The sequence below is a fragment of the Ambystoma mexicanum genome, chromosome 2p (assembly GCF_040938575.1).
Source record: "Ambystoma mexicanum isolate Mex_15411 chromosome 2p, UKY_AmexF1_1, whole genome shotgun sequence".
In the NCBI taxonomy this organism is placed as follows: domain Eukaryota; kingdom Metazoa; phylum Chordata; class Amphibia; order Caudata; family Ambystomatidae; genus Ambystoma; species Ambystoma mexicanum.
This window is the reverse complement of record NC_090923.1, coordinates 1293483594-1293505822: the sequence shown is the minus strand read 5'-3', so window position 1 is coordinate 1293505822 and position 22229 is coordinate 1293483594. Positions and strand designations below refer to the sequence as shown.

General features: G+C 45.0%; 1 protein-coding gene across 1 annotated transcript in view; it reads right to left on the bottom strand.

The window, feature by feature from the left end:
* Positions 1-22229, bottom strand: part of LOC138567884 (otoancorin-like) — a 701441-nt gene that overhangs the window by 276101 nt on the left and 403111 nt on the right. Inside the window, exon 17 of the mRNA XM_069646381.1 lies at positions 17163-17350. Within this exon, the coding sequence (XP_069502482.1) occupies positions 17163-17350 (188 nt within the window). The remainder of the gene's footprint in view (positions 1-17162; positions 17351-22229) is intronic.

Below are 22229 nucleotides of genomic sequence, written 5' to 3'. Positions count from 1 at the left end.
GTCATTTGTCAAACTAAGTCCTCCCTGCATATATCCTCTGTCTCACTGCACAACAAAATTTCATCCACATACTGAATTATCATGCTCTTGAGTTGTACATTGCCCAAGTCCATCTGAAGGACCCTATTAAAGATTGATGGGGACTCACAGTACCCCTGAGGCAGTCTTGTATGTTTCAGGCACTGGTTTCTATACAGAAAAGAAGTAAAATCCTGTGAGTTTTCATGAAGGGGAATTTAAAAGAATGCATTCTTTAAATCTATCATAGTAAAATATTTGGCTTTAGCTCGGATGTTACATAATATTGTAGCACGGTTTAGGACCAAAGGAAACTCTGCTTCAACAATATTGTTTAGGGGGGAGATCCTGAATAAATCTCCAGAACCCCCCAGTTGATTCCTTCACTGGGTACACAGACGTGTTACATGGGGATTCTGATGGCACTAAAATTCCCTGCTTTATTAAAGCGGAAATGGTCTTGAATTTGCCTTCACTTGCTTCTCTAGATTTAGGATAATGTTTTGCATGTGACAGAATGGCTCCTGGTTTAAGCTTGATCTTCACTGCACCTGCTCGACTCAATAGGCCCATATCATATGGATTATTAACCCACAAGATGCTTGGCACCTTCTCTAAGTCTTCCTGAAAGTGTCAGAATGTACCCAAGTATTAACTGAAAAGGATACAATACTCAAAAGGATACAGGAGGTAGGGTCTTCCGGATCCCTGTTCACACGATTTGATAGTTGTGAAGTCAATTGAAGACCTTCCAAATGATACAACCCTCTGGCTGATAAAACAGGCAGAGCGATGGATCACTGGAAAGGGCGTGGGTAAGGTATAGAAAGCCAGCCTAGAACAAATTAAAGTATCATGAATAACTGCTCCAACCTGAGTATGATGAATTAGATAATGACAGGAATGTTCACACTGACCTTTAGTTTAGGGTAGAAGAATCCAGAAGTCTCTTGATGAAAAATGAAAGTAGAACAAACGGCAAGGAAGGGAAAATTAGTAAGGGAGACTTATCCCGAACGGAACGAGGCTCACGCTAGATACGGGTTGAATTCACCACAGGATAGCGTCCAAAAGTTCAGTTCAATGTCACCTTCCAATAATCCTTGAAAAGCTTCCTTCCCACGTAAAGTAATGTCTAAATGTAGGGATCAATCCTTCTGTTAATCTCACAGATGCAGGAGTTAGAAATAGCGCTCTTTTTGAGGAAAAAACAAAGTACACGCGGTTATAAACAGCCGCGAAGAAAATAACGTGTGCGTGTGGATACACGCGGGCAGGATTCACGCAGTCTTGGCAGCTGCGCTTGAAGACAGAGTGCGCGTGTGGATTTACACGCGGGCAGGATTCACGCAGTCTTGGCCAGCCGCACTTGAAGACAGAGTGCGCGTGTGGAATTACACGCGGGCGGTGTTCCCGCAGTCCGGAACAGCCGCGTTTAATGACAACGTGCGCGTGTGGGATTACACGCGGGCAGGATTCACGCAGTCTGGGCCAGCCACACTTGAAGACAGAGAGTGCGTGTGGATTTACACGCAGGCAGGATTTACGCAGTCCGGGCCAGCCGCGTATGAAGACAGAGTGTACGTGTGGATGTACACGCGGGCGGGATTCCCGCAATCAGGACCAGCCACGCTTGAAGACAGAGAACGCGTGTGAATTATCACGACCTGTAGGAATAGCTCCAGGAATCAGCGTGCGGCGGAACACACGCTATAGAAGGTCCATAAGTAGCTGTAGAAATATGCCAGGATGCAGATCAGAGGTTCAGCTACACAACGCCAATAGATTCGATCAGAAGCAGCGAGTGAATTTTCTACGCTGCTTAAATACGTAATACCGTAGTTCACGTGACGAAGCAAAAGTCACGTGAAGTTAGCGACGTGCGAAGTGCAAACGTCGTTTTCCCGGTAACGTATCGAATAACCTCCATTTGGAATAGAACGGTCTAGCTGTTCTATGAGCGTAGCGTCCAGCATGCATGACAGTGCCATCCCCCAAAGGGGCAACCTCTCCCCTTCTTGTGTGAAAGCGCTTCAATAAAGCAGGAGCATGAATATTAGAAAGAGGTTCCCAGGACCTATCTTCGGGACCATAGCCCTTCCAATCCACCAGATAATAAGGTCTACCAGAACGTAGTTTCATATCTAGTATGTCTTGTACCTCGTATTCATCTGAACCCCGCACAGAAATAGCAACAGGCCGTACAGGCAGTCTAGTAGCTTCAGAAAACGGCTTAATGAGTGACACGTGGAATACAGGATGCACTCGCCATCGTTGTGGCAAAGCCAGACGTACAGCAGCAGGATTAAGTACTTGGAGCACTACATACGGACCAATGTATTTAGGCAACAATTTCCTTTTGCCTGGAATTCTTAAGTTCTTAGTGGACAGCCAGGCTTTCATACCAGCCTTATAGATAGGTGCGGGTGCTCTATGAGCATCGGCATAGAACTTGTCACGTCGTTTAGCCCGCTCCAATTGCTGCTTCACATTTCTCTGTATTCTCTTCAGATCACGAAAAGTACGGCCTGCGGCAGGCGTGTCCAAGGATAGACCGGAATCCAGAGGTATTGATCGGGGGTGTTGTCCATAGAGAGCATAGAACGGTGAAGTGCTTATGGCACTATGATAAGAGTTGTTATAGGCGAATTCAGCCGCCGGCAGTACCGTGAGCCAATCCGATTGGTATTGCAAACACAGACACCGCAGATATTGTTCCATACTGCAATTGACCCTTCAGTCTGTCCGTCAGTTTGAGGATGATACGCACTGGACATTCTATCATCAATCAGTAATGCAGATGTTAAAGCTCTCCAAAAGCGGGATGCAAACTGTGAGCCCCTGTCTGTAATGATTACTGATGGTAGACCAAAGAAACGAAATATATGTTGGATGAATAGATCAGCCAGAACAGCAGCAGTTGGTAAACCAATACAGGGAATAAAAAGAGCCAATTTAGTGAAATAATCCACTACGACCCATATGGTATCATATCCCTGATTTGGGGGGAGTTCTACCACAAAGTCCATAGATATCATGTCCCATGGTTTGTTAGGGACAGGTAGGGACTGGAGTAAGCCCACTGGTTTACCAGGAGTGTTTTTACATTGGGTGCATATAGAACAAGAAGATACGTATTCTATAACATCTTTTGCCATGGATGGCCACCAGCACCACCTTTTGAGCAGCTCCAGTGTTTTCTTCCGTCCAGGATGGGCTGCAATCAAGGAATCATGATTCCATTTGAGGGCTTTATTCCGCATTGAAGGTGTTGGTAGATAAAGTACTCCTTGTGTAAATGGTAAACCGTTATGTACGTCCAGATTCATATCCTGGACAACTTGTGGATGATTTTTTACCCACTCTTGTACTTCGGTTTTTAAGGATGGTTGAACCGAACAACTACATATCACATGGTCTGCCAACAGCTTAATCTGTACTTGTTTGTCTTCAAGCGCCTCTTCACTCATACGGGACAAGGCGTCCGACTTAACATGTTCTCGGGCAGGACGATAGGTGACCTGGAAATCGTATTGGGCAAAAAAGACATGCCATCTGGCCTGACGGGCCGTAAGGCATTTCATGGATTTGAATGCTTGGAGATTTCTATGGTCAGAGTACACCAACACCTGATGTTTGGCCCCAAGAAGATGATGACGCCATTCTCGGAAAGCATCCTTGATAGCCAGTAGTTCCCGCTCAGTGACGGTGTAGTTTCGTTCATATGAGGTAAGTTTGCGAGAGAAGAAAGCCACTGGGTGTTCCTCCTTGGTTTCTGTGCAAACTTGTGAGAGTACTGCACCAATAGCGACACTGGAGGCATCCGCTTCAACTAGAAACCGGCGATCTGGATCCGGATGTTGAAGCACGGGTGCAGTGGTAAATGCTTCCTTCAGCTTTTCGAATGCTGCTTGGGCATGTTGGTTCCAACAGAAAGGAACTTTAGAACTAGTTAGAGCCGTCAAAGGAGCTACTGTTTTGGAAAAGGAATGAATAAATCTGCGATAGAAATTCGCAAAGCCTAAGAATGACTGTAGCGACTTGACATTATGCGGAATCGGCCAATTCAAGATGGCCTTCACCTTGGAACGACTCATTCGAGCACCTAGATTGGTAATGTCGTAACCGAGGAATTCCACTTCCTGTGAATGAAAGACGCATTTTTCGGCTTTCACATAAAGATGGTTCTCCCTGAGTCTTTGTAGGACTGCAGAAACATGTTTGACGTGTTCCGATAAAGATGATGAGTAGATCAGAATGTCATCCAGATAGATAACCACAAATTGGTCCATTATGTCTCTGAATATATCATTCATGAAGAATTGAAATGTGGCGGGAGCATTGCACAGACCAAAAGGCATCACCAAATACTCGTAAAGACCATACCGTGTCTTAAAAGCGGTCTTCCATTCGTCGCCTTCACGAATGCGAACCAAATTGTATGCACCCCGCAAGTCCAATTTGGTGAAATAACTGCAATTGCCTAATTGATCCAATAGAACGTTTATCAGTGGTAAGGGGTATTGGTTTTTGATGGTGATATCATTCAGTGCCCTGTAATCAATGCAAGGCCTGAGATCTCCCTCTTTCTTAGGAACAAAGAATAGAGGAGATGCAGCAGGTGATTGTGAAGGCCGTATAAAGCCCATTGCTAGCGCTTTATCAATGTATTCTTTTAACACAACATCTTCTTTAGGTGTTAGTGAATAAACACGGCCTGTAGGAATGTTGGCACCAGGAATCAATTCGATAGGACAGTCGTACTGTCGATGGGGAGGTAATTGTTCTGCCTGGCCTTTATCAAAGACATCAGCATAATCAGCGTATTCGCATGGTATGGTATTGTCGCATTGATGTACTACGCTGATAGTTGAATCCTCCACCATAGAGGCCAATATGTGTTGTTTATTTGACACCTCCTGACTGGTAAAGCAATGTTCACTGCAATGAATCGAAGGATATTGGAGCGATCCCGAAACCCAGTCAACAGCAGGATTGTGAAGGGTTAACCATGCAAGACCAAGTATGATTTCATACTGTGGAGCAGCAATAACATCGAAGATGATTTCTTCTGAATGGTTATTCGATAATGTCATCTGCACAGGTACCGTCTCCTGGGTTACCATACCAGAAGTCAAAACAGATCCGTCCACGGTGTTCACCGTTTCAGGTTTTTTTTTGTTTACAAGGGGTAAGGAACAGTTCTTGGCATAAGTGATGTCTATATAATTGTTGGTGGCTCCAGAATCAACCATGGCCTTGGAAACCACTTCTCGCTCATCACAACGTAACGTCACCTGAACTATTACAGGTGCATGTTTAGGAATGGTACTGGAGTCCGATGAAACACTCGACATAGGGACTCTTGCTATTGTCGAGTTTTGGCGTTTCCCGAACGCTTGATGGGTTTTTTAGGACATGTCGCCAATAAATGCTCGGAAGAACCACAGTACATACATAAGTGGTTTTTTCTTCGGTTCTCCCGTTCTGCATTAGACAATCGGCCTCTCACGGCGCCAATCTGCATGGGTTCAGGGTCGTTAGAGATGACTGCTGGTGTCTCTGAACGCCCCGAGACTGGCATGAAGGGCTTTTTCTCTCCCTTTCGAGCATTCCTTCGGGCGTCGATTTGTAGAACCAAATCGAGCAACTCTGGAAAACCCGTAGGAACCACAGGAACTGTAGATAATGCATCTTTCAGTTCTTCAGAAAGACCCGTGTAGAAAACAGCCGTTTTCTTGCTGTCAGGCCATTGGGTTTCCGCCGTCAGTTGATTGAACCGGGCAACGTAAGACATAAGGGGTTGGTTGCCTTGTTGTAGGTTAAGCAACTCTAAATCTGTGGCTTGGGTAGAATAACGCATGTCAAAGACTTTACTCATAGCAGTCAAGAGATCATCACAATCGTACAACAAAGGGCTATTCGTTTCTAACAAAGGGTTAGCCCAAGCAGCAGCTGTGCCCCCTAAATGGGAAAGCACGAAGGCTGCTTTTGTGGTTAGATCAGGAAAAGATGTAGGACGGCAAAGGAAATGGAGTCGGCACTGATTTACAAAGGTTCTATAGGTTTTGGGATCACCCGTGAACCGTTCCGGAGGGGCCAAGGGAAACTGAGTGGGCATAACCACGTTAATAGTTTCCTGTGGGGGTGCCGTAGTCCCAGATCCAGATGCCGTAGCCATTGGCACCTGTGCTCCCTGAGGACTACCATGCAAGGCGTCTTGCATAACGTCCATACGGTGCCGTAACATGTCCTGTGCTGTAACCATTTCGTTTCTCAAATCGCTGATCAACTGTGTCAAAACAGCTAAAGGATCCGTACCCTCCATGGCTTCTGATTCTGTCAGAATGTACCCAAGTATTAACTGAAAAGGATACAATACTCAAAAGGATACAGGAGGTAGGGTCTTCCGGATCCCTGTTCACACGATTTGATAGTTGTGAAGTCAATTAAAGACCTTCCAAATGATACAACCCTCTGGCTGATAAAACAGGCAGAGCGATGGATCACTGGAAAGGGCGTGGGTAAGGTATAGAAAGCCAGCCTAGAACAAATTAAAGTATCATGAATAACTGCTCCAACCTGAGTATGATGAATTAGATAATGACAGGAATGTTCACACTGACCTTTAGTTTAGGGTAGAAGAATCCAGAAGTCTCTTGATGAAAAATGAAAGTAGAACAAACGGCAAGGAAGGGAAAATTAGTAAGGGAGACTTATCCCGAACGGAACGAGGCTCACGCTAGATACGGGTTGAATTCACCACAGGATAGCGTCCAAAAGTTCAGTTCAATGTCACCTTCCAATAATCCTTGAAAAGCTTCCTTCCCACGTAAAGTAATGTCTAAATGTAGGGATCAATCCTTCTGTTAATCTCACAGATGCAGGAGTTAGAAATAGCGCTCTTTTTGAGGAAAAAACAAAGTACACGCGGTTATAAACAGCCGCGAAGAAAATAACGTGTGCGTGTGGATACACGCGGGCAGGATTCACGCAGTCTTGGCAGCTGCGCTTGAAGACAGAGTGCGCGTGTGGATTTACACGCGGGCAGGATTCACGCAGTCTTGGCAGTCGCGTGTGAAGACAACGTGCGCGTGTGGATTTACACGCGGGCAGGATTCACGCAGTCTTGGCAGTCGCGTGTGAAGACAACGTGCGCGTGTGGATTTACACGCGGGCAGGATTTACGCAGTCTTGGCCAGCCGCACTTGAAGACAGAGTGCGCGTGTGGAATTACACGCGGGCGGTGTTCCCGCAGTCCGGAACAGCCGCGTTTAATGACAACGTGCGCGTGTGGGATTACACGCGGGCAGGATTCACGCAGTCTGGGCCAGCCACACTTGAAGACAGAGAGTGCGTGTGGATTTACACGCAGGCAGGATTTACGCAGTCCGGGCCAGCCGCGTATGAAGACAGAGTGTACGTGTGGATGTACACGCGGGCGGGATTCCCGCAATCAGGACCAGCCACGCTTGAAGACAGAGAACGCGTGTGAATTATCACGACCTGTAGGAATAGCTCCAGGAATCAGCGTGCGGCGGAACACACGCTATAGAAGGTCCATAAGTAGCTGTAGAAATATGCCAGGATGCAGATCAGAGGTTCAGCTGCACAACGCCAATAGATTCGATCAGAAGCAGCGAGTGAATTTTCTACGCTGCTTAAATACGTAATACCGTAGTTCACGTGACGAAGCAAAAGTCACGTGAAGTTAGCGACGTGCGAAGTGCAAACGTCGTTTTCCCGGTAACGTATCGAATAACCTCCATTTGGAATAGAACGGTCTAGCTGTTCTATGAGCGTAGCGTCCAGCATGCATGACAGAAAGAAAGATGGTTTCTTTCTTACCAATGCCATTCTTGGGAGGATAGCTCAGGGGCAACGTGCTCGCTTTGCAAGCAAGATGACACGGAGTACCACAGGTTCGATCCCCGGGTCCGCACTTTGAAACCTCTGGGTGTTAAGCATGTTATAAATAATCTATCATATCATATCATGTCATTCTCTTTGGTATTTCTGTATTCTCAATTCACATTCAATAAGTGAGACTTATGAAAAACACAAATTCGTCTCTAAACAAGTCTTCCTCTGTCAAATCTGTCCTGTCTGTATCCTTCCTTAATGGCTATCACCGTTCTCTATGCTCTTCCCTCTTCATCTGTTCCATGAACAACTATCCTCTCTTGATTTACTGCTGCTGCCTCTAGCTCTATGGGAATGACCTGTCCCTCCTCACCATCCACAGGTTTTTCTGGTCTAGATAAAAATTCATCAGGTATTCTCAATATCTTCCCTGTCAATCCAGGAAACCATGTCAACAAAATATTTACTCCATACAAAAATATTTCTGGTTCCAAAGGGACCCCTCATAATGCTTTCTGGCCAGTAAGGGCTAATAAAAATTCTCTCACGTATCCCTGGAGTCGAACACACTATGCCTTTGTCAGTAAAGGATATTGTCATGTTATAATATATTAACTGGTGTCTGCCAAGAGTATAGTAGTAGCATTGACACATCATGTTCACCTATAGAAAGCGCTAATTCATCAGTAAAAGTAACCAAACTTTCAGCCCCAGATAATCCCTGCGCATTCATGGCGATCTCAGACATTGGGTATTTTCCCTCTCGGAAAAGGGAATGAATTGCTCCCGTGTCCGCAAGGAATGTCTTGCCTCCTATCATTAACCTGACCCTTGGTTCCTCTGGTGGGTCTGGTGTTACACGTATTACTGAAGACATCGAGTCGCTCTGTGGGCCTTCCTATTGTGATTAAAAATTCATCCCTGTACCCGTAAATGGATTCCCTCCCACTACTGTCACACTCCCGATCCTGGGTGTGGAAGCATGTGGAGCTTCTGTGTTTGCTTTCCATTGTGACACTGTTGCTTGCTGCACCAGTGTGTACTGTGGTTGCTGGGCTTGTGTTTGTTGTGTCTGCATGGGTGCTTGCTGTGGTTGCCCTTGTGGTGACTGCATTTGCTGTGTTTGCTGTATTTGTGGCGCGCTTGTCCGATACTGTGTATGATCATGGGCACAATATTCCTGTGATACTGTATTGTACTGCACAGAATACCCCCCCCCCCCCGAGCTTGCAAGTTCTGTTTCATGCCTCCTCTTCTACTTCTAGATGTTCGGGCTATATGTCCTGTTCTCCCACAATTCCAGCATTGCTGTGGCTGTCCCCTATTAACTCCTCCCCCCCGTTGAGGGTTTTGAAATCCTCCTCGCCCTCTAGGTGCAATCCCTCTACCTCTTGGCCAAAAGTTATACCCACTCTGATCCATAAGGTGCACTACTTTGCTTTGCTGCACCAACCATGTTTCGTGTGTGGTCACGGCTTCACCACTCATCAATACTGCTCCTTCTATAGCACATTTTGACAATTTCTTCTGAACTAACTTTGCTTCCTCCTGCTTTCTGTTCTCAGCTTTCTTCTTATTTTTCTCTTGCAACAATGGATAATGGTGTAAAATAGTCAACTGTATTTCTGGCAATGGCTTTGCTTCCATCCCTACATGTTTCTTCATCTGCCGTTGCACTGGCTCGGACAGTCCCTGACATAAAATATGATAAAATAATGCCACTGTTTTATCCCACAGTTCTTTCGTCTCGAGACACCTGCGTTCTTGAATCTCTTAGATAAATGCACTAGGATCTTTGTCCTGTCCCATTTTCCTTTTAATAATCGCAGCCAAATCTGATGTGTCAGGATACTGCACTCTAAGCGGCCTCCATATATCTGGCCTGCAATTATTTATTAAATAGCGCTCCATCATGTGTCGGGTTCTGCGCAGTTACATTTGCATATCCTGCCTGTCCCCAAATGTCACCAGCTCCCTCCCCTAGAATGCCTGCCAGTAGGGTTTTTATGTCGCTCACTGCTAACGTCATTCCAGCTGTCATTCTCTCTAATTCATAAATACATTTTTCCCATAACTGCAGTCAAACTACGTCATTTACATTTTAGATTTTCCTTGTCCATTTGTGGCCATGGAATATATTGTCGTCATCCTCCCACTTTCTATAATAATGGGAATTGTGTAAATCCTGGTCCAAAATCAAATCGCCCTGCACTTCGCATCTTCCAGGTGGGGCTAGTTTCGCCTGTTTGTCTTCTTCCTGGCAGCAAATTTAGCCTGCTCACATAAGGTGGGCCATATCCCCTCCACTGCACGATCATGCTGGTTGTCGTTCAGAATATGGTGTTGGCTCTCGCATTTTCTCTTTAGGGTCTTCTACATCTGACCATTTCACCCCTCTCTATGGTCGGGTCTATCAAAAAACTGCATGGGCATTCTCTTTGCGCTTTCTCATTCTCCTCCCTTTCTTCATCTGACATCATTATACCCCAATTGGTATGACTATCTCTCCTCATCATCAAGATCTAGTCTACTTAGGGACAGCGTTCTTGTGGAGATCCTGTGATGCTCCCCATAGTCTTGTAGCCGCCTTTCCCTCTCATCTGTCTATATAGATCCCCAACCCTTTTCCCTATGCCATCTGCCTCATGCTCGTCAGCCCGTGTCTGTATTCTCTGTATTCGTAAAACCAACAGGGTAGGGAGAAGGGCAACCTATAATGTGGCAAGAATTCAGCGAGCAGACATCCAAGACTTTGGTCCCCATTACAAGGGTGATTGACTACTCCACGTTATTTATCAGAGTCATTAAGGATACTCTGTAAGAGGTCAGAACATCCCCGTTCCACACAAGGTGTGGCAAGAATGCATAATTGAGGCCAATATCTAGCAGGCTTCAGGCTCCACCCAAGGTTCTCATTCAGACGAGACCCGACGCATGTGTGAAGGACACACGCGGGTGCCAACTATTTTTCTGGGACCACAATCTTAATACTACTGCTAAGTACAGATTGTCTCCACGTTAGCACCTCCAAATTAGCATCTAGAATTAGCTTTTTTGGCTTAAGAGCAGAGCTCCTTCCTGTGACATTCCACTACCCCACTATCCACCCAAGCATATAGTGTGGAAGAAGTGTCTGCACGAGACCTTAACTCTGAATTGAGTCAAGATTAATTTTAGGGGATCGTAATTCAAGATCCCCTGCATCATAAGTGACCCAATTATACTGCTCATGTTAAATGTTCCCCACACAAGGGATTACAAACAGAAACATGCTGAGTGTTGGCCGCTACTTAATTGCAAAGGCGTTGTGTACAATTCTGTTACATTGAGTCATAATAACTCTTTGAGATCATAAATTATAGACTTCACTAACATTTAGTAGGCTTTATATGGTACAGTCTAGCCCTACCTCGTGAGTACATGAGTCACATTTTTGCATTTTTTGCACATCCTTCTGATTGTGTACACTGTATTTTTATTGTGTGTGTTTAGTCTCTGCATTTAAATGTGTATTTAGTTGAGTTGTATGTACCTTAACCATTTTTGGGGGATTTAATATTTATGAAATAAGGTTTGCTATCCATTTCTAGTACATATTTTCCATTCTCTTAGGGTGCCTTTCACCCTACCCCGTTGGTTTTACAAATTGTTCTAGTGACCGGGAAGGGGGTGTGGGACCACATGTTTACATTTATAAACTGGTGCGTCCCAGTGTTCCCTTTTTTTATGTTTGTATTCTCTGTATCCCTTGCAGCTCCCTGCAGGCCTGTTGTGATCCTCTCTCTTCCTCCCATTGCTCTTGTGCTTCAATGGGTATTATACTCCTATTAACAATATGATTTATTTTGTCATCTCTTTGGCCTCTACTCTTTCTCATTTCTTCTTATCTTCTACTCATCTCCCTGTTCTGTTCTTCCTGTCGCCTTCTTTGCAACCTACGCTCTTTCAATATTTGGGCTTCTAGTTCTTCACGTTTCTTCTCTTCCATTCTCCCTTTCTCTGTTCTGCATACCTTCTCTTAATTTCATTTTCTTTCTCTTGCCTGTATGCCCCATTCACATTCCTTTTCCTTTTCTCTTTCTTCCCTTTCTTTAACATCGTTGATGCCCTTTCTGTCTAACTTAAGCAGTATCTGTCCTACCATCCACTCGTTTTGTACTATTGTTTTGCCACTTACTTTATCTTTCTCTCTTTTTTGTCTTCTGGCTTCCTCTTCTATTTCTATCTGTCTGTCCTTTCTCTCATCATGCTCTTGATGTTCGTCGCATGTAGGCATATTTACATTCCTTATTCTTACTTCTTCCATACTGTCTTCGCTATTATAAGCAGAGGTGTGTATGTTGGATCAACATACCCCTCTGCTGATTTTAATTCCTTTTAGAGGATAAATCCCTGTTTTTCTTCTATCGTACTATCATTTTTAGGAGGAGAAAGAGGAGCTGTGGGCATTACGTCCTCCTCTTTATGCTGATTAAGCATCCACTCCTTCTCTGTGGGTCTTCTATCTCACTCTGGTACAAATATTCCAGAGTTCTAAAACAGCTAATCTTTTCTGTAGCTTCTTCCCCATGTATGTAGCATGCAAGCATGTCATCAAGTGTCGCAGCCCTGCCTTTGATAATGAACCTTCTTGAGGCCACAGCATAAGTGTTTTATTATTCGTGCCTTTCACCCACTCATAGTGGTACGTCCTGATTTTAGGTGTGTATCTTGGTAATGTTCTGCATAGATGTAAAAGGGGAGTGCCTACCATAATGACAAGTCACTTATAACTGTCAATACTTACCAGGTTTTTTGTTTATTTATTTAATTATCACACTTCAACAGTTACTTTGGCCAGCACCATCAATCGCTGCCCATCTCCAACAAACCAATTTCTCCAAAAACAATTTTCAAACTTATACAATATCAATTCTTATCTCTTCTTATTTCTTCATTTATAGTTTTTGTCAATTTGTATTATATTGTTATTATTCTGATAATTTTAAGAATCTTTTTTATCCTATTTTTTCCAAATTGTATTCCTCCTAGGTTTGATTGGTGCCAATCTCTTGCTTTTCCAATGCCTAGTGTTTTGTAAACTTTTATTGTTATCGTTCTCATAATTTTTAAGCTTTCAACATATTTCATCACCCTTAATACAAAATACGTCTATATAATTTTTACATCGATATTTTTTAAAATTGCCCAAAACACGTGTGCATACTTTTTGTACAAATGTCTTGTCTTATCTTCCTGATAGACGTATTTCATCTCTATATCTCTATTTTACTCCATTTTGGAGTGTGTCACGCACCCTTCCTTGGCTGTTGGGAGTTCAAGTACATCGTTATCTTCGGCCAGGGTTTATGAATAGTCTTTTTTTCTGGTATTGCACCACATGTGAAGAGACCATGATTTTGTCCATGTCACCTTTTAATTAGTGCTATTTGATTCAATTATCCTGGGTGTCATTACCCTCTTCGGCCTCTGGAGACTTGGTTGTTCCGTCTCACATATGCTTTTGTGCATCTTTTATTGTCAATACTTCGCACTCGTAAATGTTTGCTCATTTACATAATCTAAGAGATGTCCTGCGTACGTTGCTTTTCCTTGTTTATACCCCTTGTACACTTCAGTAGCATCCTGCTGTGGCATCCTTGATCTCTGGCCAGCAGCTATTCTTTGTTCATGCACAAATGTGCATTTCCAGCCTCTGTCAGCTCTGGTCTCTCTCTCCTTCGAGCTCTTTGCTTACTTTCATTGAGAGCTGGTGTCCATCTTTTCAACATGGCCACTTTACCCATGTTATGTTTTTTACTGCAGCAAGCTTCCACATTGCTCATCTCCTTGCGTTTCTGTGTATATACATTCCCCACTCATCTGGTTACGTATCTTCTTTGTATATATGGTTACTTCTTACTTAAACATATGTTTACTCTTGTTTCTTCAGTTTCATCTTCATTCGTTAAGCATTCTTATATCGTTTCAGTGCGTCATTGTATCTTCTCCTAATGACATCACTTTGCACCTGTCAGATCTTCTTTAAAACACCTCGATATTCAGTGGTGCCTGCAAATCTCCTGCTATCACCGCAGTACGAGTGTACATTCAATATGGTTGTCTGAGCACATAACGTCTCTCATACACTCAATGTCTATCCACGGACTGCGATAGGAGAAGATAAGCCCCTACTCTACCTCACCCCACTACTTTGAATCAATAGTGGGAAGTATGGATTTGGAGAGCTAACAAAGTTTACATATGACCAACTAGGTCTGACGGAGCAAGAGTTCTGGTTAACAAACCCATACTCTTGCTTGTCCTAGTGATTGTGGGACAGAAAGTTAATATTTCCTAATGTTCTTTGTTTTGCGGCACATAGGAAAGACCAGGGATGATGATTGTCCCCTTGGCATTTCTAAATTACTTTTAAACTAGAATATCGAATATTATGGATGGTTACTCTAAAGAGAGGAAAGACTAGGGGAAGAGGATTGTCCCCCCTGGCATTACTGGAACTCTGTTCAGGGAAGCAAACTACTTCCTCCAATAGTTACTAAACCTTACTTTGAATTAGTGGAACTTTCTTCATTTAGAGCTTTCTATATCAGAACCTTTTGAGAAAAAATGGCCGAGGTGCAGTCAAATAAGTTATAATTTTTCCTGTGTGTAGCAGATTTTCAAGCATGGTGTATGAGGGTCGGATTAGGGTTTTGACACAGGACAGTGAACTTTAATTTTGGACATCCTCACAAAGACGGGTCCACTAGTAAGTTTGGTTGAGGCAGGGAAACCCTCATCGAGTTATGGCTAGTGAGGCGTTATTCCCAACACGTTTATTATTTGAATAAAACCAGTTGTGAATGAAAATACCTGTGTCAGTGTCTCCTTGCTCTGGCACATCACACACCCCAATGGGAATATTTTACCCTGATTTGCCAAACAAAGATATCAAGGTGATGCTGTCAGAAGCACATGCGAGAAAGGAGGTGCATCGTTGGTCTGCACAGAGTCACAGGACCAAACTACAGCAGCACCAACAAAGACCAAAGATCCAAAATGGCAAACTGGAACAAGGGTTCTGATCACAGAGCCACCCATAAATATGTACATCAATCCCAAATCAGCTGAGAAGCCAAATTCAAATCAGGAGAACCAATCCCCATGCTTGGCGAAGACAAGGAAACAGCACAGTACAATCGCTCGATTATGGATTCTGTGGGCGATTTCATGAAATTGTAAAATGCCACAAGGTGCATTACAGTTGTGGGATTTAAACGTTGGAGTTTCAGAGCGAGAGAGAGAGAGTTTGGCTAGGTAAGTAGATGGAAGAGCAGAGTGGTTAGGAAAGGGTGAACAGGTCAGAGAGAAAGTGAAGGGGGAGGCAGAGCAGATAAAGGAGGAGGAGGTGGAGCAGGAGGAGCGTAAAGGCAGTAGAAGAGCAGAAAGAGGAGGGGGAGGTGTAGATGAGAAGGTGTAGATGAGGAAGAGAGTGGGGAAGTGGCAGGAGGTCATTCAGGAGAGGCAGAGCGATTTACAGAAAGAAGGTTGAACACCAGTGAAGGAGTGGAAGGGAAAAAGAGTTATATGGGGCAGCCCAAGGAGGAACAAGGAAAGACAGAGGAAGAGAGTGAGTAAAGGCGAAGAAGGGGACAGCTAATTGGGGAGGAGAAAAGGGCCAGAATGTTATGTGGCATCAAGGAGGAAGGAAAGGAGAAGAAGACAGTGGAGGATAGAGAAGAGCGAGCATGGCCAGGAGAAGGAGGCATCCAGGACCAGGGCAGCATCTTCATAGGATACCCACCACCCCAGTGCTTGTGTAAACCATGGAAGAGTCTGTCAACACAGCTGCTGTCCGTCTGTAGAGCTTGGCCCTGGAAGCCTGGGGCACAAAATGTTGCACAAAAAAGTGTGCTGTACTATGTCCCAGCTTCTGGCGCAGAGGCACACAGACTGACAGCGGGGGAGAGGAACAGGCGGCCGGAGACCGGAGCCCGCAACAGGTAAGTGGGGGTTAGGAGGGGACGCAGGGTGCTGCGTATCGGCTACCGGTTTGGAGGGCCCCCTCAACATGGATGGGTGCAGTACACTTTAGCTTAAAAAAATACACAGTGTTGAATGTAAGACTGTGCTCTGAGTTGTTCGTTGATCCCCGGCCCTGACGCACTACACTGTGAAGCGTGGATAGGTGCAGTTATTTTTCCTTAACTCCTATGAGCGAGGGCGAAAAAGAAACAAACTCCCCAAAGAGTCTCGTTTTGGGGCAAATGGCGAGATTGTGTGCCCAACAACATTACGCATTTTGATGACTAGTCTTTATGGTGGCATACGTTCCTTGTGGAGGTTTTGCTGGCACATGGAAACGTTATCTGTTTCGGCTCAGAGTGCACTGGACTTTGGTGTGCGTGCCTTGAGACTCCCCACTTCAAATAAGCCGAGTGTAAGATCAGCGTAGGGCAGTGATATAGTGACTCTGTGTAAGAGATGCCAGACAATGAGCTCAGCCTTGAACTGCAGTGTGACAGACTTACAAAGTTAGCAATATTTAGTGTGGTCTGCTCCCCTTTAAGAAAGGATGAGTGAGTCCCTACCAGGGCTCGTGCGGTGTCACGTGTGCGTGCACCATGTGATGATCCTAGTAAAAGGGACGAGCGGTTTCCTGCTCATCAGTCGGTTGCACCAGACTCCTGCCTGCTGTGTGTTCCTTCCGTGTTGCGCCAGCATGGCCTGCAAGGCAGAAGGCCTGCCCCTGCAAAGCCCTTCACAATGGCCGAGCCACTGCCTGCCAACTTTTTCCCCTGTCCCCGTGTCTCATATGGCAGAGCCCCTGCGTGGCAACTCTGTGCCCTACTGGATTTCACTGTGTGATCAGAGCCTGGGTGTCTCCTTTGGCCCGTGTGCCCATGAAGCCAAGACGTTCTGGTGGGTGATCGCAGCCTATTTGTCTGACCGGTTGATCCTGATCCAACCAGAGTGTCTCCCCTGTTGTCTGGAGGCTGCGTGCCCGTGGCATGAACTGTCCTGCTGGGTGTTCCCGGCAATTGGGTGCCTGGCCCAGCTGTTCCCGAACCAGATACATTTGGCAACATATTTTTCGCACATTTGCCACCCTTATGCTAAAACTCTTTATTAGATAACCACAGAAAACAATGAAAAGTGTAAACTATATAATATGTGTTCGTTTCGACATGGATCAGAAAAATAATGCACATCACTGAATTCAGGACCTCATACATGGGAAAACAAATTTATATTTTTATTTTGCAAGACCACTGGATAAAGGGAAGGTCGTGTCTCACCTGTTTCGCCTTCTCCTTCAGGACCATACGTTGAGATGTGTTAAATGTCTTCACAGACCCAAAGAGTTCTACATGTTTTGTAAACGTGTCTGTTTCCATGCACTGCAGTTCTTGAACAGACCAACAGGTATTCGCCTCAGCCAACTTCATAATGTCACCAGAAGAGGGAACTCTGACGCCAAGGCACTCTGAAAAGAAGTAAACACTGAAAGCCAATTACATTTCTTTAGATGTATGCTGTCATATCCGGTTACGTGTAGCTGCCAGTGTATCACTGCTCCATGTGCCTGCCTGGGAAAATGTCATGTTTTCCCCTGGTATGTGTACATAGATGGATCCAGGCTCACGGTCTCTTAGACAGAGAGTGTATTGCCATGGCCTCCAACATTCTTTCATTTCATGCTTACTCACTCTATCAGCCCATCTGTGTACGGGTTCCTAACCTGCAGCTTAGATACAATCCACCTCTGGTAGGTCTAGGGTTTCCCAAGGAAGATTTGTTTTTATAATAAATGGACGCCTACAATTCCAGTATAAGAACTTGCAAATAATGGTCACATTACACCCTTGTGATGACATAAATACTTGTGATAAGAAAATGACATTGCTTGTCTCCTGTAATAACTTATAACAGCGTCATCCTATTGCAGCTGCCAGAGCAAGTCAAAATCCCAGGTGCCACGAGAGCACGTAAAGTCTTGCCCAAATTAGTTGCTTGCTAAAGACACCTGATTTGCCTCTTATATGAATGACACTGTGGCGGAGGTGGAGCTGCTTAATACGTCGGCTAGTATGAGGAGCGGCCAACTAGAAACAAATGCTACAGGGTCCTCATGTACACAATATCTGGCACTGGCCACCCTATTGGAAAAGGTCATCGAGAAATGTGACATGATTGCTACTACCACATCAGTGCATGCTGATAGATTAACCTAAATTATGGAATTACTTACTATTCCTAGAACTTGCATTGATGTGATTAGTCGTAAAGACCCATCAATTGAATCTCTGACTATGCCCATTAAGGCCAAGTCACCTGACCACACCCACATAGCAACGACCATTAAGTGTTGAGTCGAGGAGGACTGGAGACATGCTATCGTAAATAATCTTAGGTCAATTGAAAAGAGATACCGAATACTGCCCCTATTGACATTTCTGATGAAAATCATGCTGACATCTCTGCCTTACATAATACTTCAGAGCCAGCAAAAAGTCATCTCTCTAAAAAACATAAGAAACACCATTAAGCTTGACGTATAACACCATCAACATTATCTTCTGACACTGATCTTGGCGCTTCTTCTAAGCGTTCTGTTACTATGATTGGCTTTGTGGGCACAGGGTCTGTTATAGCTGCCCAAACCAGGGCAAGGAAAGGAACTTACTATAGATGGCGGAAACGCTCATAAAGAATGAGGAATGGTCAACTCTTGTTGCGGCAGTGCAGAGTGGAAATCTCTGGCTGTTTTGGCAATTGGTTAGGGGGCAACCACAGCCTTCATTAATATTCGGTAATATCACCCAGGAGAAGTGGGCTAAACTAATTGAAAACAGCCTGGGAAAACCTATAACAATGACATTTGACATTGATTTATCCAAATATAAATGGCAGTTTGCTTTATCTCCGAGTGACCTGAGTAAAATAATTCAATCTTTAAAAAACTGTCGGGCCCCAGGTCCTAATGGCTCCGGTAATGCCCTTTTAAAAGATAATCCGGATTGGTGGACAACCTACTTCATCATTTGTTTAAAACCATTAGTGCAACCTGTCTTATACCACCATCTTGGTGAGAAAGTAGTATTGTTCACATCTTTAAAAAAGGGATCTAGGCATAATCCCACGAACTATAGGTTACTGGCCTTGCTTGATGTTCCTGCAATGATATTTACAAGGGTACTGTTGATAGAGTTAAATAAGTGGGTTACTGAAACTAACCTTCTATCGTTGAATATACAGGATTCATCAAGGGGTCAGGAACCCTAACACATATCAGCACCTTGGTGGATCTCATTCAATATAATTGGAAGACAGAAAATCAGTACAGCTTTGCCTCCTTTATAAACTTCAGTGCTGCCCCCAGAGAGAGATTGTAGCACAAGATATTGTAAGGTGAAGTGGGAGTCCCGGGGTCCCGAGACCACCTCTCCGCCCTCCGAAGTTCATGACGAGACGAAAGGGCAGAAACGCTCGCGGCCACCCATCTTATTTTGGACGGATCCCGAGTACACCAATAATTGACAAATACACTGAAAGGTATCCTCTCAGACAGCCATACAGACCGAATACAATGCAAATCTTTCCATGTATGGGAGAAGAGCCCGTGAACATGGACAGGGAAGCCTATATGGACAGCCTCGACTGAGCACCAAGAAGCCATGGTACTGACATCATTAGTGACACCACGACATAGCCGCGTTAGACATGAAGCACACGTGCAGTCCGCACTGTATCACATAAACACACACTTGTATACATGAAGAACACAAGCGCAAAAATCTATTGCTAGAGGACAGATACATATACATAATGTCAATGCTTTTATTATTTCGTCATTAGCAAAATGCAGTAACGCAGAACCGCAAGGCACAAGAGGTCCTGAGCAAGCTTGCTTATGCTTAAAGCCAATAATTGTGTGGACATACAGGAGAGCATATGGATCTTGATTGAACCACATATAGCAAACCCATAGGGAACGTAGAACAACATGGATGATGTAGAAACCGCATTATAAGGTTTAGGAAAATTAAAGCAGTCCTCAAGCCACTGAGCATGAGACGAGCAGAGCTGATTCAGGCAGCACAGAGAGCAAGACCTGTGAGACAGGCCCACAGCCAAGGTCAGAGATATGAAAACACATTGCAATCCCCAGACCGCAAAGGGACCAGCTGCAGATAAACGGAATACATCCTCCTAATTGTGAGCTGCAGAGCTTAAATTCGTTGCCTCTAAACACTTGATGCAGCCAAGCGAGACAATGGACAGTCATCCTCTGTGAGAAAGGGGAACCGAGCCGAGCAAACAAGACGCAGACCGCAACAAGTGTTGCAAATGTAAGGAGAACATTCTCATAGGCAAAGGTGGTGTACACAGGTTATTATGCAGACACATAATCGTTCACATCACCTTGAAGAGGTGCACAGCGAGTTAACCAATCACAGTTTATTATTCTGGGATGGCACAGGCCAGGCACCTGATATGCTATGGCCAGTAGAATAGCACCTATAGGGTCCACCATAGGTAGTAGAGACTCTCAGTCGCCAATCCCTCATGGCAATAGGTTTTTATGGGAAGGGCCAGAGTAATGACGCCATAGTGCTAGAAAACCAGCCTGCGCACCACGGAGCCTCAAGTTGTGCCTGAATCTGCCTGTGTTCTTGTACTGATCCCTGTAGATTTTATTTGCAATAAACCGCAGTTTGGACTTGCCGTTGACTGAGTCCTCCGTTTGTCCTGGGGAGGGTGTTGGGCCCTCCGAGTGCACCGACCCTCAACATTGGCCTCACATACCTGGGAGTCCCACCCAACAAGTTGGTAGCAGAGCTGAAGGTTCGCTATGTCAGCCCGGCACAAAGCCATCTCCTCTGCCACAGAACCTGAGAGGCTGCAGGACCCTCGCATATTTTGAGAAAGACTGGGTACGCGTACCCGTGGAAAGGCCGTCAGGAGCCAGCTTGGAAAATATCCTGCCCGAAGTCAGCAAGGAGTCCAGGCAGACCAGGACGTGGAAGTGGCAGCTTTGGAGGACACAGCAGCCGAGCAGCATCAGCAGACCACAGAGTTTAAGTATTGACCCAGTCACACAGCAACTGTGGGTGTGAGGGCGGGTATTGATTAGTATCATTGAGTATTGTCTAGCACTGCCAAACTTAGTAGTGACTGGGGCGGAGGTAGACGTCATTATTCGTGGGCGGGGCATATTCATGTTTAGAGATAACGGTTCTGGTGGATAACCTAGACTATTGACTCGAGGACACGGATGATAAAGGTTATGTAAATAGTGGATTTCCTGTGGGTTGGCATTTTAGCTCAGGTCATAGATGACGGTATCCCCATAAGGTTGAGTAAAGGAAGCTGGCCTAGATTGCGGAAGGTGAGTCGACTGGTTAAGTCTCCTGGAGTGAGACGTTTTGCACGCAAGACGATGCAGCAGGTACAGTTTGATCACAAGAAAATAGTGGTATACTCTTGCTGGAGGCAGGAAGACAGCTGTGGGGTATTGTGTTGGGGTTTTGTGCATTTTGTGAGTAACAGATTGTAGCATTGTGCACACAGTATTCGATTTCTCAGCACTACGCATTTAAACACTTCTGACGTCACCCATAGGTTTGTGCATAGGACACGGAAAACATGAGACAGTGAGGAGCTAGCATTGTAAACTTGGGATTGGCAGGCGAGGTGAACAAGGGGCAGTGCGCAAAAGCCGAATGCACAAGATTGAGGGTGTGCCTGAGGAGGCAGTAAACTTGTAAAGCGCTGATGCGCCGAGCACGCCAGAGAGGTTTGAAGCTAATTGGTAACATTGTGATTACATTGTGTTTTTCCCTTAGAGCAGACTGTCGAAAGCCTAAATTTGAGGTCAGCTAAACGCAAAAGCAATGTACCAAGGGAAGTGCGGGGGAACATGCCCCTTCAGCACCTGTGCAAGACACTCCCACCCTACAAAGACATCTGTAGATATAGCATAAAATGGTCTAAAAGCACAGAGGGAAGGTTAACTAAACCATGGCCACTTTGCAGAAGTTTCTCCAAAGACGTGCAGCAATCACTACTGACACACATACAGGGTGCCTATGAGGGGAAGAAGTTGGCAAGCTGCATTGCGATAATCAAGTTGTGGCGCATGTTTCAGGAGGGCGAGGGGGACACAGCGAGATGGGTAGTGGATGCTGAGCCAGCAGGAGGGACAGGGGCCCGCTTCCCCACATTCCGCTCCCCCACATGTCCCTCCGAGTGTGATCTCTGATGACACAGACGATGAGCAAGGGATGTACCCATTCTGAGAATTAAGAGCAGAGGGGGCCACTAAGATAATGGAAGGCATGAAGGGTGGGGCAGAGAACCAA